At 55.6% G+C, this 14,758-nt stretch overlaps 1 protein-coding gene across 1 annotated transcript in view; it reads left to right on the top strand.

Annotated features, from left to right (window-relative positions):
• SH3RF3 (SH3 domain containing ring finger 3) overlaps nt 1-14,758 on the top strand; it is a 289,194-nt gene that overhangs the window by 226,245 nt on the left and 48,191 nt on the right. The window contains exon 4 of the mRNA XM_008154106.3: nt 2,306-2,659. Coding sequence (XP_008152328.2) covers nt 2,306-2,659 — 354 coding nt within the window. The remainder of the gene's footprint in view (nt 1-2,305; nt 2,660-14,758) is intronic.

The raw sequence follows: 14,758 nt of genomic DNA, 5'->3' as shown, positions 1-14,758 counted from the left end.
CTTGCTTTTCCTATAGTTTGTTGAAAGCACTATAGTCACTGGAAGTGTATTGGCCCTCACTTTCAGCTGGATGTGCACACACCTGACCTGTAGGTGCCTGGATTTTCTGATCTTGAAATTGGAATTTCTAATACTGATTCAACAGAGGAACAGTGGAACTCAGTGAGACAGTCCAGGACCATTGTTTGGGGAAGAATGGAATTCTGTTATTAATTCTGTATAATAACCTTCCAAGTGGAGACACACAGTGCATGTTTAGACCATATTCCGATGCCCTCAGTGAGGGGCATTGTGCTTTCCAGCTTTTCTGTTTTGTGCTTGGCCCTGCAGTGCGGGTGCAGACCATGGTCCGAGCTCCCTTTGGAGAGCCCACAGGGCTGTGGGACAGGAGCTGTGGTGGTCTTCAAGCTAGGACTGTTGAGGGAGCAAGCAAATAAAAGACAAAATAGAGCAAAGCAGCTGAGTTTGTTGGAGGAAACGTTTCAAAGTAAACACTCCTGGACTTAGACCACCCGTTTGGGGGCCTGGAGTGATGTTTTCATACCCTCTTTCTGAAAGATGGGTGTTTGTAATGGAAATGCTGACGGCCCAAGGGCCTCCAGGTCAGTGGTGTGTATAGCATCTGCCTGGCCTTGCAGAGGGGAAGCATCAGGGCTCCCACTGCTGCAATTCAATGGAGCTTTGTCTTCTTAAAACTTAATAAAGATGTTAGCAGTGGCCTCCGTACCCTAGTAGTGACCCTGAGTGAGAGCCTCCATGGCTCCGGGCTGAGGGAATCTCCCAACCCAGGCCTGAGGCCAGACTCCACTGTGTGAGGCTTGGCCCTTTCTGGCCTGGCCCCACCAGGCTCCAGCCCACATTCCCCCACATTTCCCTTCAGCTGAGGACATGGGCATGGCTCCCGCACAGGGTGAAGTCGATAGGCAGGTGCACAGCTGGCGTCCTTGCATTTACCTGCCTGCAAGGACCTCCTGCCCTTAGGGATTTTCTTGCCGCATTTGCTCTCCCTGCGCCTGCCCAAACCCTGTGCATCATCCCAGACTGCTCCTGTCTGAACCCCGTGCGTCATTCCAGACTCTGCAGGCAAGTGTGTGCCAGGCCTGCTCCACCAGGGCTCCCATCCCACACCCTTTCTGTCCGGGGAGGAGAAAACAGACCCGTGGCTGGAGTTCCCTCCTGTTTACCTTTGTGCTTCCCGGGGCAGGTCCCAGGGGCTAGCTGGCATTGACTCCGTTTCTCCAGCTACTTCTGAAAAGAGGAGGGAGAAAGACTAGAATGCCACAGACGTTTATCTAGCATGAGTTATTTAACTGTCTGTGCTTGGGCCCAGCTCACTCTCACAGTGCATGTCCTTCCTGGCCACTCCGAGCCCATGGGAACCGGCCACCTCTGCTTCAGTCCTGCAGTTGCTGCAAGTTTCCCCTCTAGCATGAACAGAGGTGGAGCCCAGGGCAGCCTCTGGGGAAGCGGCTCCGTTGTACGCCTTGGATGGAAAGCTTGCTCCAGGTGGAAGAGCCAGGGGCACACTCTGGCTCTAGACGATGAACTGACCCAAGGCCCCACCAGACTCCAACAGGGGTCTCCCAAGGCCCCTCTCTCCCAAGGCCCCTCCAGCCTCAGGCACTGCCTGCCCGTAGGGCCTGGAGCCCTGGGGCCCAGGTACCCAGGCTGTCAGGGACTGGAACCCATCCTGACTTCCTGGATAAGCTCCACCAGGATCAAACTCTCCCTGTAAAGACCCCGCAGGTGGGAGAACAAGGAAGGAGCTGTGCCCTGCGCCCTTGCAGAGTTGCTGGAAAGAATGCAGTTTTAACCCCTCATGAACCAGGTCAGGTCAACTCGGTGTCAGGCTCCTGTTCACCAGCCACACTTTCCTGCCACCTGCAGCCACCACTGGTTAGAAAGTGCCTTCTGGTCACATGCCTTGAAATCCCTTACCAGTGTGACCAGATTTGCAAGGCAGGCCTATAACCTGTTGCCATGGTGACTGGCGGATAATGGCTAGGCGTTCCTTGCTGCTCTCTCTCTCTCTCTCTCTTTGATCCCTCAGAAATGGGCAGCCCAGGAACAGGGGGCTCCATTGGGGCAGATGTGGTAGAGCCTTTTCAATAAACTCCTCAGATGGCACTCCAACCTTCACTGTGTGTTTGGCTGCACCTCTCGTACCTGATGCCCTGTTAGAAAGATCTGATCAGTCTGAACACAGTGTCCATTTCTAACTGTGAGTGCAGGCTAGGTGAGCTCAGAAAGCTGGGTGTGGCGTGTGGTCCTTATTTAATGAAGTCCCTCTCCCTCTCTCACTTAGCTCAACGACTCGGCCAAGCAGCTTATTGCAATGGACAAGTTCTGCCCAGCTGTTGTGTCTGGCTGCCATGCCTCGTTGCCCTCTGAGCCCGGCGCAGTGGCCAGTGTGGCCCCAGGTCCCACTCTAAGCAGCACAGGGGCAGTCAGTGCCTTTCAGCAGCGTGTGGACGGCAAGAAGAATGCCAAGAAACGTCACTCCTTCACCGCAGTCAGCCTGACACACAGGTCCTCGCAGGCCGCGAGCCATAGGCATTCCGTGGAAATCAGTGCTCCAGTGCTAATCAGCTCCAGCGACCCCCGGGCCACGGCCAGGATCCGGGACCTGGTGCATGTGTCCTGCAGTGCTCCCGCCCAGGTAACATCCTTGGGGTGTGGACGGGGAGGCTCTGGGCACCCTTTCTGGCTCTGGGGGCTCCATCCTCAGATCAGAGCTCAGCATCCACCCCCTGAACTAGCATGGAGGAGGTCAAGGCAGCACCCTTCTCGCTGCCTATTCTCAGGACCTCTAACCATGGTGGGTGTGTCTCCCTGTCACTACCAGGGCAGATATGTGACTGGCACTCTCAGCTTTCAGTGAGGTGCTCTTCAGTGGTTCATGATACATAGCCTCTGAATAACATTATCCTGCTCAGTTTGCACTCAGTAGATCTGATGGTGTTGTGGATGATGTCTTGGTGTAGTGTTGGGTGTTTTTAGCAGCTCTTTAACACTTGCCAACTCCTTTCCCTTTCAACAAAGAGTGGAAGGGCCAGACCTCAGAACCGGATTGAGCACATTGTTTAGTACGTATATCATTACTAGAGGCCTGATGCACGAAAATCATGCAAGAGTAGGCCTTCTTTCCCCTGGCTGCCAGCACCAGCTGCCCGCTGGCACCTGGGACCTGGGTTCCCTCTGGCCCCGTTTTAGTCCAGAAGGACATCCGGAATGATGTTTGGAATGACGTCCAGTCTAATTAGCATATTACCCTTTTACTATTATAGATTCTTACAGATGCCTTCTATTTCTAGGCATGGCATTGGCTCTACTTCCACGAGTAAGATAAAGGAGCAGGGGGAGAATAACAGAAGGGGGGACCTTATTTTCAATTAACCATCCGGGGCTGCCAGAATGTCTGGTCCATGGCTCACCACCCTCGGTGCTTCCTGGGGGTCCTAAAAACAAGCAAGCAGGCCCATGGGTGCTAGCGCTCCAATGGCTCTAGTCTAGCTCTGCAGTCTGGCTCCCTTAGACAACTCCTGGAGCAGGAGTTTGTTCCACTAGAGTTAAATGCTATATTTTAGAGGTGACTGGGACCCTGAGACCCATTTCCCGTCCTTTTGACTTGAGGTGAAAGTTATAGCCAGGCTCTGGATTTTAATGAAGGTCATTACAAAGGGCAGGAGGTCAAGCAAAGCAGCTTCACCCATCCCAATTTACTTCAGTTGTTGGGAGAAGTAAGGGGTGAGCTGAGTGGCTGGGAGTTAGGATGAACTGCCCGTGCTATTTCCCACAGCCCCAGCGTGCTGTCCATGGTCGGGCCGCCCCAGAGACTAGCCCTTGGTTCTGCCACTGCTCCCACGCTGCCTTTCTGGTTCTGGGTCGCTTTGTTGGTCTTGTGCATCACACTGGCCGACCTAGGAACATACCCAGGACTGCTAGGGCATGCCGAACAACAGGTCCTTGCTGTGGCCACCGCCTCATGGACCCTCCTCCCCACCAGACTGGATTTGCCCTGGGAGAGGGACCTAGTCCCGGAGTTCTGCACTTGGGGGTCAGAAGTGGGCTCTGTGGTCACGCATCTGGAAAATCCAGACTCTGCAGGCCTGCCTTCCTCAGCAAACAGGCCTCCACGTGCCAGGCTGGCATCATGGAGGCGGGCACCAGGCCGGCAGAGCTGGAGCACCCAGGCTCCTCTGTGCCCAGGGGGCATGGGTGATTTTGGCCCCTGTGAGATGACAAGGCTTCTCTGGAACTCAGACCAGCCCTGTCTGCTCCTGTGCAGCACACCCAAGGCTTCCTGGCAACAAGGGGCAAAGGTTTTGTGAGACCTGGGTTGTGGGTTCCAGCAAGTTTTCTTCTGGAGCGCAGGGGTGGCTGTTGTTGGGTGGGCCACGCCTGTGTGCACTCCCAGCCAGGCTGGTGTGCGAGGCCTAGGGAAGTGGCTCAGCTGAGTCCCCCTAAAGACCCTATGTGCCTGCCACCACAGATCAGAAAGGCCGCCCAACACAAGATAGTCCTGCTGCGATTTAACTGGCTTCATTCTAAAGCCCTGTGGAGGGACAGGAACCAGGTAAAAAGCAAGTGCACCCATCCTCACGGCCACAAACACACAGCAGCAGTGTGGCTGAGCCATGCCCCTGAGCCGCATGGACAAGGGAGCCCTTAGGTGGCTGAGTTAGGATGCTCAATATCACTGATTCTTCTAGCTCTCTTTTGTGTTCCTTTAAAATGGAAAGGGAGTGCTGGGGTTGTGGTTTCTATAGAAATGGCCCTCAAATGCAGTAGCTGGGACAGAATGCTCAGGGTCCTCGCAGCAGCAGCAGCGTGCCTCTAGGACACACTTTGGGCCCGTGTGCTCTCCCTCCCTGCCTGGGCTGCTCCAGGCACGGTGCACTCCAGGGAGAACTAGTAGCTTTCATTCTTTTCATTCACCCAGAGGAAATGCAGGCAGATGGTGTGAGTGACAGCTCATTCTGACAGTTCCCTCGGGTTTGTTCATCCCGCCCTGCTCCTGGCTCTGGGCAGGAGTGGTGGGGAGTGGCCACCTAACCTTCCTTTGCTATAAAATGTTCAGGGCTGGCCTCTGGCCAGAGGAGAGGAAAGTGCCTGCCGGCTCCTGCAGAGAGCAGCTGGCGCTCTGTGAAGGCCGGTCCGGGACCTGGCACAGGGCAGCGGGGGGCAGAGGCCCCTGCTCACTAGCTGTGTCACCTAGGAGAGTTGCCTGGTCTCTTCTGGAGTCTCAATGTACTAGTGTGTTAAGCGGAGCTGGTGTGGAGCCTCCTGACTGGCTTGCTGTCAGACACAGATGGCCTCTCCTCAGGGCGAGGTCAGCGCTATAGGTAGTGGTTCTTTCTGCTCCTCAGGGAGTCAGGGAATGAGCCATGAGCCCCAAGGCATCAGCTATGACACCCAGGTGCCTCCTCTGTCCAGTCATCGCTGTCTGCTCCCGGAGCCTCTGTCTGCTGTGGTGTCAGCTGAAGGTCTGGAAGACTGGTGGTGGGTAAGAGTGGGTGGGGCCCGGCCTGCTCACAGCCACAGCTCCTCTCACAGGAGCCTGGGATCAGTGAGCTTTTCTGTGGGCCGCTCCCGACTGTCAGTCCTTGCGGGTCTCTCCCAGTGGCAGGCTGTGTGGTGCAGTGCTCCAGCCTCCTGCAGACTGCCAGGGAATTCTGAGGCCCCACCTGGAATGCACTGTGCACCATTATCACCTGGAGGACAGAACAAACTCAGCACCTGGTCCCCAGGACAGCCCTGGCCCGCTCACTCCGCTCCCCCCCCCCCCAACAGCGGGGGAGAGGAGTGCCAGAAGCGGACTTAGGGGGCACTGGCGCTGCTCCATTTAACAGAGGAGGGACCTGAGCGTTTAGAAGAGGAGATTGGACAGCTTTCCGGGTCACTGATGTGATTGCTCTGGGGTGTGGCCTGGGTCTGGGGACTGTTTCTTCTCTTCTCCAAACGGTGCCACAGGTCCTGACTGAACCCAGACCCAGTCCATGGAGGGGCCCCATGTCGTGGTGCACCCAAGACTGAGGGGTTCTCCCGGGCCCAGGACTTCAGCACACACACCAGACAGTCCTGGGCCCAGCAAGGCAGCTGGTCAGCCTAGAGCATCTCCATCCTTCATTGGGCTCCAAAGGAAGGTGGCTGGAGGCTTTCGCAGAAATCTGACAGGGTTCTCTCCATGCAGGGCCCATGCTGGGTTCCAGAGGCCCCAAAGCAGGGAAGTGTTGGTGCCTGGGCCGGGCCATCATCCCGCTGCCTAAATTCCTCTGTGGTGTGGGCCTGGCCACTGGGGAGGCCTTTCAGACATCCGGATCCTAGGAGCCACCCCATCAATGGAACCGAGTAGAGAGGGGAGTGGGTGTGAAGGGACCCTGTGTAACCTACGGTCAGGGGGCTCCTGGGCCAGCCAGGTTCAGGTCCGCTTCATGGCCTCGTTTTGATGGTCAGGCCATAGGGGCACTGGTTCCTGGGGGCTTAGGGAGTTTGCCTCACTCCTCAAGGCCTAGGTCTGGGTCCAGCATGCTGTCCCGCAGTGGGCAGGGCACCTGCACTCCTGAGGCGGGAGGGGAGGGAGCCGTGCGGAGGGACCTGGTCAGAGCTTTCCAGCTGGTGCTGCCACCAGGACACCATGCAAACCGTGGCCTGGGCGACTGTTTTCATAGGACTCTTGCACCAAGAATGGTTTTTTATTTTTAAGAGTTGTTTAAAGTGGGGGCGGGGGGGGGCATAAGAGGATGGGTGGGAGAAGGAAACAAGAAATAAAGGAAGAAAAGAAGAGGAAGATGCAACGAAACACAGAGCCTAAAATATTGACTCTCTGGCCCTTTACAAAAGGGCTTGAGGCTGAGGCTGTGTTGCTACAGCAAAAAGGAAGAAAAGCTGTGATAAAAATAACAAAGGAGAAAGTGGCAACTGTTTAGCTAAAGGGCCGGGTAGGTGGGAGGAGGGAGTTCCATAACAGAAAAGGAAGAAGTGACACAGACACCAGGGGGGTGAGGGCATGAGTGAGGGGGGTGGAGGGGCAATGGGGGGATAAGGACACATATGTAATACCTTAATCAATAAAGAAAGAAAAGAAAAGGAAGAACTCCTTGCTCTGGGCCTGAAGCTGAGCAGTGTCGGGTTTGTCTGCAGTGTGATGGGAGCGTGGAAATGTGGAGTCAGAGGCTGTGCTCCTTTCTCCTTTTGGAGTATGACATGCGACCGCCGCCTGGGCCTCAGCAAGGTCTCTGCACCCCTGGCCATGGGAAAACACTACAGGCTCTAGGTGCAGGGACCCAGCGCTTCGTTCGGAGAGCAAAGGGCACAGGGAGGGAGACATGGAAGCAGGGGACTAGAAGGAGGGTGGAGAGTGCCGCCCCTGCCTGGGTGCGCCTTCCCTACAGGAGGTGCCATGGGCATGGAGTTGCCCTTTTCCCTTCTGCATTGCCTTCTCCCAGCGCTGCTGCAGACCCCATCGCACCCTTCTCTCTGCCACTGACACGAGTCTGCTTTCCCATGTTGGGCATGCTTCAGTGCAACCCAACCTCTACTTCCACCCTCCTGCCCAAACCCGGCTGGCCAAGTCACCCGGTACCCAGGTCCAGTGTCCTTGTTCCATCCTCCTCCTCCTTGACATTGGTCAGCATGGGACTGTGGACCAGACTCCCTTCCTGCACCTCTCTCCGGCCCTTGCTTCCTCCTCTCCAGCTCCTGACTTCCTCGCCTCCTCCCCAAGATCCTCTTTCTGAAAGTCTCACGTGAACATCAATGCGCTCCTCACCCTTTGCACACGCTCCCCTGGGGTCCTCTTCCAACCCACTGCTGAACCCCAACTGTCTTAACTCTGCCCTTAAGACCTTTTCTAAACTATAGATATGTTACTACTTAATAGAGTCACCTGGAGAGGTACCTCACGTTCAATATGTCAGAGAAGAGCTGCAGTCCTATTTCCTCAAACCTGCTTCCCCTTCTTTATTCCATCTTCTCACAAATTCCTGAACCTAAGATCCTGCAAGTTCCAAACCCTACTCTCCCAGGCACCTCTGCCATCCAGTCAGGGTCTGGGCTCTAATGCCAAAGCTCTTCTCCCATTGTAATTGTCAGGATGAAGGAGGCCATGTGCTGTGACAAGCGATCCCAGACCCTAGTGGTGGGACAGGTGCACATCTGACTGTTTAAAACTGCTCCCACACCCAGTTTTAAAAACCCAATTATCTATATACTAGAGGCCCAGTGCACGAAATTCGTGCATGGAGGGGGGTTGTCCCTCAGCCCAGCCTGTACCCTCTCCAATAAGGGACCCCTCGAGGGATGTCCGACTGCCCATTTAGGCCCGATCCCGGTGGGCAGTCGGATCCCTAAACGGGCAGTCGGACATCCCTCTCACAATCCAGGACTGCTGGCTCCCAACTGCTTGCCTGCCTGCCTTCCTGATTGCCCCTAACCGCTTCTGCCTGCCAGCCTGATCACCCCCTAACCACTCTGCTGCCAGCCTGTTTGCCCCCAACTTCCCTCCTCTGCCGGCCTGGTCACCTCTAACTGCCCTCTCCTGCAGGGTTGATCACCTCCAACTGCCCTCCCTTGCAGGCTTGGTCCCTCTCAACTGCTCTCCCTTGCAGGCCATCTTGTGGTGGCCATCTTGTGTCCACATAGGGGCAGGATCTTTGACCACATGGGGGCAGCTATATTGTGTGTTGCAGTGATGATCAATCTGCATATTACTCTTTTATTAGATAGGATAGAGGCCTGGTACAGGGGTGGGGGCCAGCTGGTTTGCCCTGAAGGGCGTCCCGGATCAGGTGGGGGTTCCCTTGGGGCATGGGGCAGCCTGAGCGAGGGGCCTGTGGTGGTTTGCAGGCCAGCCATGCCCCCTGGCAACCCAAGCGGAGGCCCTGGTATCTGGAATTTATTTTCCTTCTACAAATGAAACTTTGTAGCCTGGAGCGGAGCCAAACCTGGGGCTACCTCCGAGGCTGGCAGCCATTTGTGTTGGGGTTATAATTGAAACTTTGTTGCCTTAAGCGGGTGGGCCCGGCCAGGGTGTGCGGAAAGCTTTGCTTCCCCTGTTGCCGGCGGCAATCCTGGCCTGCTCTCTCAAGCTCCATTCTGCCGCCATTTGTTTGAATTTGTTTACCTTCTATAATTGAAACTTTGTAGCTTGAGTGGAGGCTTAGGCCTGGCAAGGGCAGGCAGAAAGCTTGGCTTCCTCTGTTACCTAGGAAACCTTGCTCTCTCTGGCTGTAGCCATCTTGGTTTGGGTTAATTTGCATGCTCGCTCTGATTGGATGGTGGGCATGGCTTGTGGGTGTGTCGGAGGTATGGTCAATTTGCATATTTGTCTATTATTAGATAGGATATAAAAAGCCAGTGACCGTAAACGGTCATAACAACTGTAATGACTGGTGGCTATGACGCCCACTGTGGCCAGCGAACTGGCCCAATCAGGGGGTGGGGCTGGCCGGCCATTCTTGTGGGCCCTCCCCCCGGCCGGCCTGCCCCAGATCAGACTCTTCCACCCTGATCAAGAGCGGGGCCAGCCAAACATCCCCCCACTTTCCCCCAGCCAGCCCCACCCCCAATCAGACCACCCCACCACGATAGGCCCGCAGCCCCTCCCCCTGACCAGCCTGTCCCTGATCACAACCCCCCACCCCAATAGGGGGCGGGGCTGGCTAGCCAATCTCCTGCAGCCCCTCCCCCACACAGCTCCACCCCAGATTGGCCCCCCTATCCTGACCAGGGGCAGAGCCGACCGGCCAACCACCCATGGCCCCTCCCCCAGGCCTCTGGCCTCCGATCAGCACCCCCACCCCAACTGGGGATGGGGCCCACCAGCCAATCTCCTGTGGCCCCTTCCCCCAGCCGGGCCAGACCTGATCAGGCCCCAAATGGGGAGGGCTGGCTGGCCAACCTCCCACCATCTCCTCCTCCCGACAGGCCCAGCCCCAATCTGCCCCAATTGGGGTCGGACTGGCCGGACCCCACCTGTGCACAAATTTGTGCACTGGGCCTCTAGTTTGTTTATAACTGCCATTGGATCAAATTAGGAAATGATTACTTACATTTTAGGGTAGTTCTCCCATAAACCAAATAAGAAACGAAACAGGTGACTAAAGACATCACCAAACTGCCTGAGGAACCTTAATGGGTGCATGTAGGTCTGGAACACCCTATATCTGTCAGTGTGAGCCAGGTTATGCTGTGATAACAAGCAGCCCCAAACCCTCAGAGGCTTACTTCTCACTTAGACTGCATGTCTATCGTGGGCAGCTGAGGCCTGCCTGCTCCACAGTGCCCTCTCCCGGGACATCAGCACACCTTCAGGCCAAGTCTGTCCTACTCCTCTTTGGTAAATAAATTTTTATTGGAACACAGCTGCACCTGCTCATTTATACATTGTCTGTAGCTGTTTTTCAGGCCACAGCAGAGGCGCTGCTTAGTTGCAACCAGATCATATGTCCCACAGAGCCTAAAATATTATATTTATTTTCTGGCCCTGAACAGGAATGCATGCTGACCTCGGGTGCCAGTGAGGGGTGGGAAATGTGGCAACCAGTGTAATGGCTCCTAAAGATCTCTGCATGCAGGTGACCCGTGTCACTCCTGCTCACCTTTCAGTCACCACAGCAAGTCCTCCAGCAGGTGCCCAGGAGGAGAGCCCGGATGTTGGTGAACAGCACCATTCCCCGCCAAGTCTCTGTATCTGTGCTTAAGTTTTCACTGCTTCACACAGAGGCTGGGAAACTGTAAGCGGTGGCTGCTGTCTGCAGACAGTGACTATGGAAGAGCCGACACTTGAAGAGCGAGGCTCACATTTCTGTGCCAGTTGCCCTTGGACTGCCCGGGTGTCAAAGGCGGGTTCTGTGGGATCGAGCACCCACATTTGGGAAAGGCTCCCCAGCAGGCCAGGTCAGGAACAGGCTCTGTCACCAGCCCTTGTGAGTTTCTCAGCTTCAGAGCCCGATGGCTTACAAATCAAGACTAGGAAAGTGCCCTTTAAAATCAATGGGAGGGGAAGTGTTTGATATTCACCAGGGAAAATATCCAAAGAGAAAGTGTCTCCATGTCTCCCCTGTGTCTGAGAAGTCAATGAGGAGAGCTGTGCCTGCGAGCTCCCAGGATGTGGTTAGGCGCTCCCCCTGCTGCTGGGGAGCCTTCCCAGCGTGTGGGGCACAGGTGTTTGCCTCAGTGACACACCTGTCCTGTCCACAGGGGCCTGCTGAGGGAGAGGCACAGGCCGCTCTCACCTGCCCTGCAGCCTGCAGACTGCTGCTGGGGCCAGAACCAGTGCTTAGTCTTAGCACTTTGAGAAAGCTGCAAATTTAATTTCATGTCTTATAAGGAGAAAGAAACAAACAAGTGAATGTGGGATGAATAAAAACATCTCATCCTGGAGACCATGTGCAGGAGACTTTTCTTCAGCAGATCTGGGAGTTGCTGTGCCCCTGTGACTTACGGGCCATGCCTCTGAGTGAGGGCAGAGAACGCTGTGGCTGCCTGTGGCCTGGCTCTGCTCTGATCGGCTGCCAGGCTTTCTGTCCATGGTGTTCAGTGTCAACTGTGTTTCTTTTGCTGCTGTGACAAGGCAGGAGCCACATCCACAGGTTTCTGCCATCCCTGGCAAACAAGAGAAGGGTGCATCAGGGAAGGTCCCTGGTACCCCCTTGGCACCTGGGGAGCGCGGGGAGTTCTGGTGTGCACATGCTGGTCCAGGAATTCAGGTGAGCTGCTGGTCCTCCCACCCTCACCCCCCCCCCTCCACCCCCCACCCTGAATATCCTCTGAAGTCTGGTGAGCCCTTGGTTAAGGGAGCAGCCTGTGGCGGACACGAGGAGAGGCTTGTCATGGACCGTGCCTTCGGACTCACCTGGACCACCAGCAGAGGGTAGCTCCATGCCATAGAGCTGTTTTGTGGATGCCCTTCCTCCATGCCCCCCTTTTTGGGCCACTTTCCTTAATAATGTCCTGGGTGCCTCGTTAAGCTTTTGGCATAGCGAGGTGTTTTTTTTGGTCCCGATCCTCAGCCCAGTGAGGTGAGGGCAGGCACTGGAGATTGCAGACTGGAGCAGAACTAGCAAGCATTTGTCCTTAGACGGCCAGAGACGGAATGTTTCAGGCTTGTGGGCCACGTAGTGTGTTACGATTGCTCAGCTCCACCTTTGTGGGCAAAAGCAGACAGGCAACAGCAAATGTAGGGGGTTGTATGGGTGCCAAAAAACTTTATTTACAAAAGCAGGAGGCAGCGAGGGGCCAGATTTGATCTTTGGGTGAGTCTGTCCAGTCCTGAGCTGAGCACGGCCCTGAGGGAGGGGCCTGTTCACACAGCCCAGGAGGCAGCAGCCCAGAGGCTCCGGAGTCATGCTGTGAGCTAATGTGGAGGGATTGCTGGGACAGAGTGGGCAGTGGACAGGTGCAAGGTGAACATAGGCCTCCTGGCTGTCTCCGTCTCAGGTGGCCAGCCATCTTTCCCAAGGGCTGAGAAAGACCCGTTATGTCGGCAGGAGGCAAGGCCCTCCCTGTCCCAGGACAGACCGTCTGGTCCGGCTTCTTGGGCTCTGACCTCCAGGGCCTCCGGGCCTGTCTGTCCTCACCCTCACAACGCCCCGGCCTCTGCCCGCCGTTGTGCTGTCCTGTTGGAGCCAAGTGGAAGACTCGGGCCGGAAAGTGTTTTCTTCTGAGTTTTTCTTTGGAAGCACGTTCCTGAGACTCATTTGCACTCTGTATGGAGTGGTCGTGTGATGAAGAAAATAGGCTTACTTAACTGCTCTTTGGGGTGATGAGTTTTCTGAACTCATATTAACCATTGAACTGAGGAGCAGTTTCTCCTCAGGGTCTCAGTCTGTGCCACTGTGTCAGAAAGCAGAAGCCCCGTTCAGCCCCAAAACAAGACCCCTTTTTCCTCGTATTGATCCTAAGAGGAAAATAAAATGGCCTGGTTCCCAACTACTGCTCAGGGGCCCCATTGGAGCTGCAGCACCTTGGCCTGTGGCTCAATGGTTAGAGCATCAGCTTCCCCCACTGAATGGTCAAGAGTTTGATTCTGGTCCAGGGAAGGTACCTGGGCAGGGTGCACGCAGGAGGCAACCAATCCATCCATGTCTCTCTCTCTCTTTCTCTCTCTCTCTCTCCCTCCCTCCCTCCCTTCCCTCTCCCTCTCTTCCTCCCACTCTCTCTAAAAATCAGTGGGGAAAATATAGCCTCAGGTGAGGATTAACAACAACAAAAAATGCAGCAGCAGGGTCTGCAGCCTCTGGTAACAACCTGACAGTGTAGAAACAGGGATCCGAGGCCACAGCACTGCAGCCAGAAACTGATGCTCACTTAAACCACCAAGGCTGGGGTATTACAAAGAGGCAGGCAGGTCACTGTAAGAAGTGACGGCAGGGTTCTCACTGGCTGCCGGGCCAGGGCTGTGTGAGCCCTGCAGTCTCCCTGTTGGGCCTTCTGTTGGTGGGACAAGGAGCCCTGGAAGACGAGCAGCGTCCCGGCCCAGGGATCCCTGGCCTGCCTGAGCGCCGCCTCCCCCTGTGTGTGTGCTTACAGAGCAGTGGGCGGGGCACCAGGGGCAGCATTACTGGGCTCCCAGACCTGCTTTCCCTCTGTTTGCTGGCACCATGGAGTTTCATTTGATGAGGGCATCACCTCTGACCCATGACCTGAGCAGCTGACCCCTTCCGCATGCTTGGCTTGTGTTAAATGCTTAGGGGCTGTTTGTTTTTTTAACATTAGGCCCAACGGGATTGCTGGAGTCATCCATTCTGTGGGGTCAGTAGCTCTGAGGACCAAGGCCCCAGCATCCCCGGGTTATCGGCTGGCTCCCCACATCGGAGAGTGCTCACCTGCCTGGGCTGAACCCAGCGTGGTTCCATTATGGGGTCCTCTGAAAAAGAAGACCACGTGACCCTGCCTGTCACAGGCAAAAACCTTCTGTGCTGAGCCAGAGGCACAATCTTGTCTGCCAAGGCTGGGCTGGGCTTTGAGCCTCGTGATCTCAGAGACAGGAAGAACGTCTGTTTCGAGTCTGTATTCCCAAGTATTTTTATCTAAAAGCAGCTGGAGCCCGTTCTCCTTCCTTATTTTTATCCCTGCCTGATTTGCCTCACTCCCGCCAAAGCTTCATCAACCCCTTAAGGCCCATTCAAAATCAAGCAGTATTAGCGATATGTTCTTAGGAGTGAACAGGCTCCAGTGTGGGGGCCTAGGGCCGGGGAAGCCTGCCAGCCTGGCCGAGCTGGAAGGTCAGGGCCACAGGAAGCCCTGGTGTTGCATTCAATCAGTCTGAAACCAGCGTGTTCTTGTCCCGTGTGTCCTCGGAGTGATTCATTGAGGGGAAGAGCCTCCAGGCAGCCTGGTGCTGACTGGGAAGCCTGCGCGTGCATCACACTTCCAATTCCCAGTCACCTAAAGGAGATCTGCGTTTGTTCTGTGACACCTGTCAGGAGTTAGCAGGGCCCTGCTGCCTCTCAGGAGGCCCCAGCGTCCCATCGGTTGCCTTCTGCTCAGCTGTCCCTGGGGGTACCCTCCACTTACCGCCACTGCAACATTGCTGCTCACCTCATATCAGCAATAATAGAAATGAAGGTCTGACTCACAGGAGGGTGGGGGGACCCTGTCTACTGCAGGAAGTCACACTCTGTTTCCCTCTGGGCTTTGCACTGCACACGCAGAGGCAAGGCAGGAAACACGCTCAGCCGGGTCTGCTTTAGATACTCTCCATCTTGACCTTCAGGGAAAAAAATGTATTCACAAGTGTGACCTCTCTGCTCCT

Source organism: Eptesicus fuscus, chromosome 9 (genome assembly GCF_027574615.1).
Source record: "Eptesicus fuscus isolate TK198812 chromosome 9, DD_ASM_mEF_20220401, whole genome shotgun sequence".
Classification (NCBI taxonomy): domain Eukaryota; kingdom Metazoa; phylum Chordata; class Mammalia; order Chiroptera; family Vespertilionidae; genus Eptesicus; species Eptesicus fuscus.
This window is presented reverse-complemented; position numbering and strand designations above follow the sequence as displayed.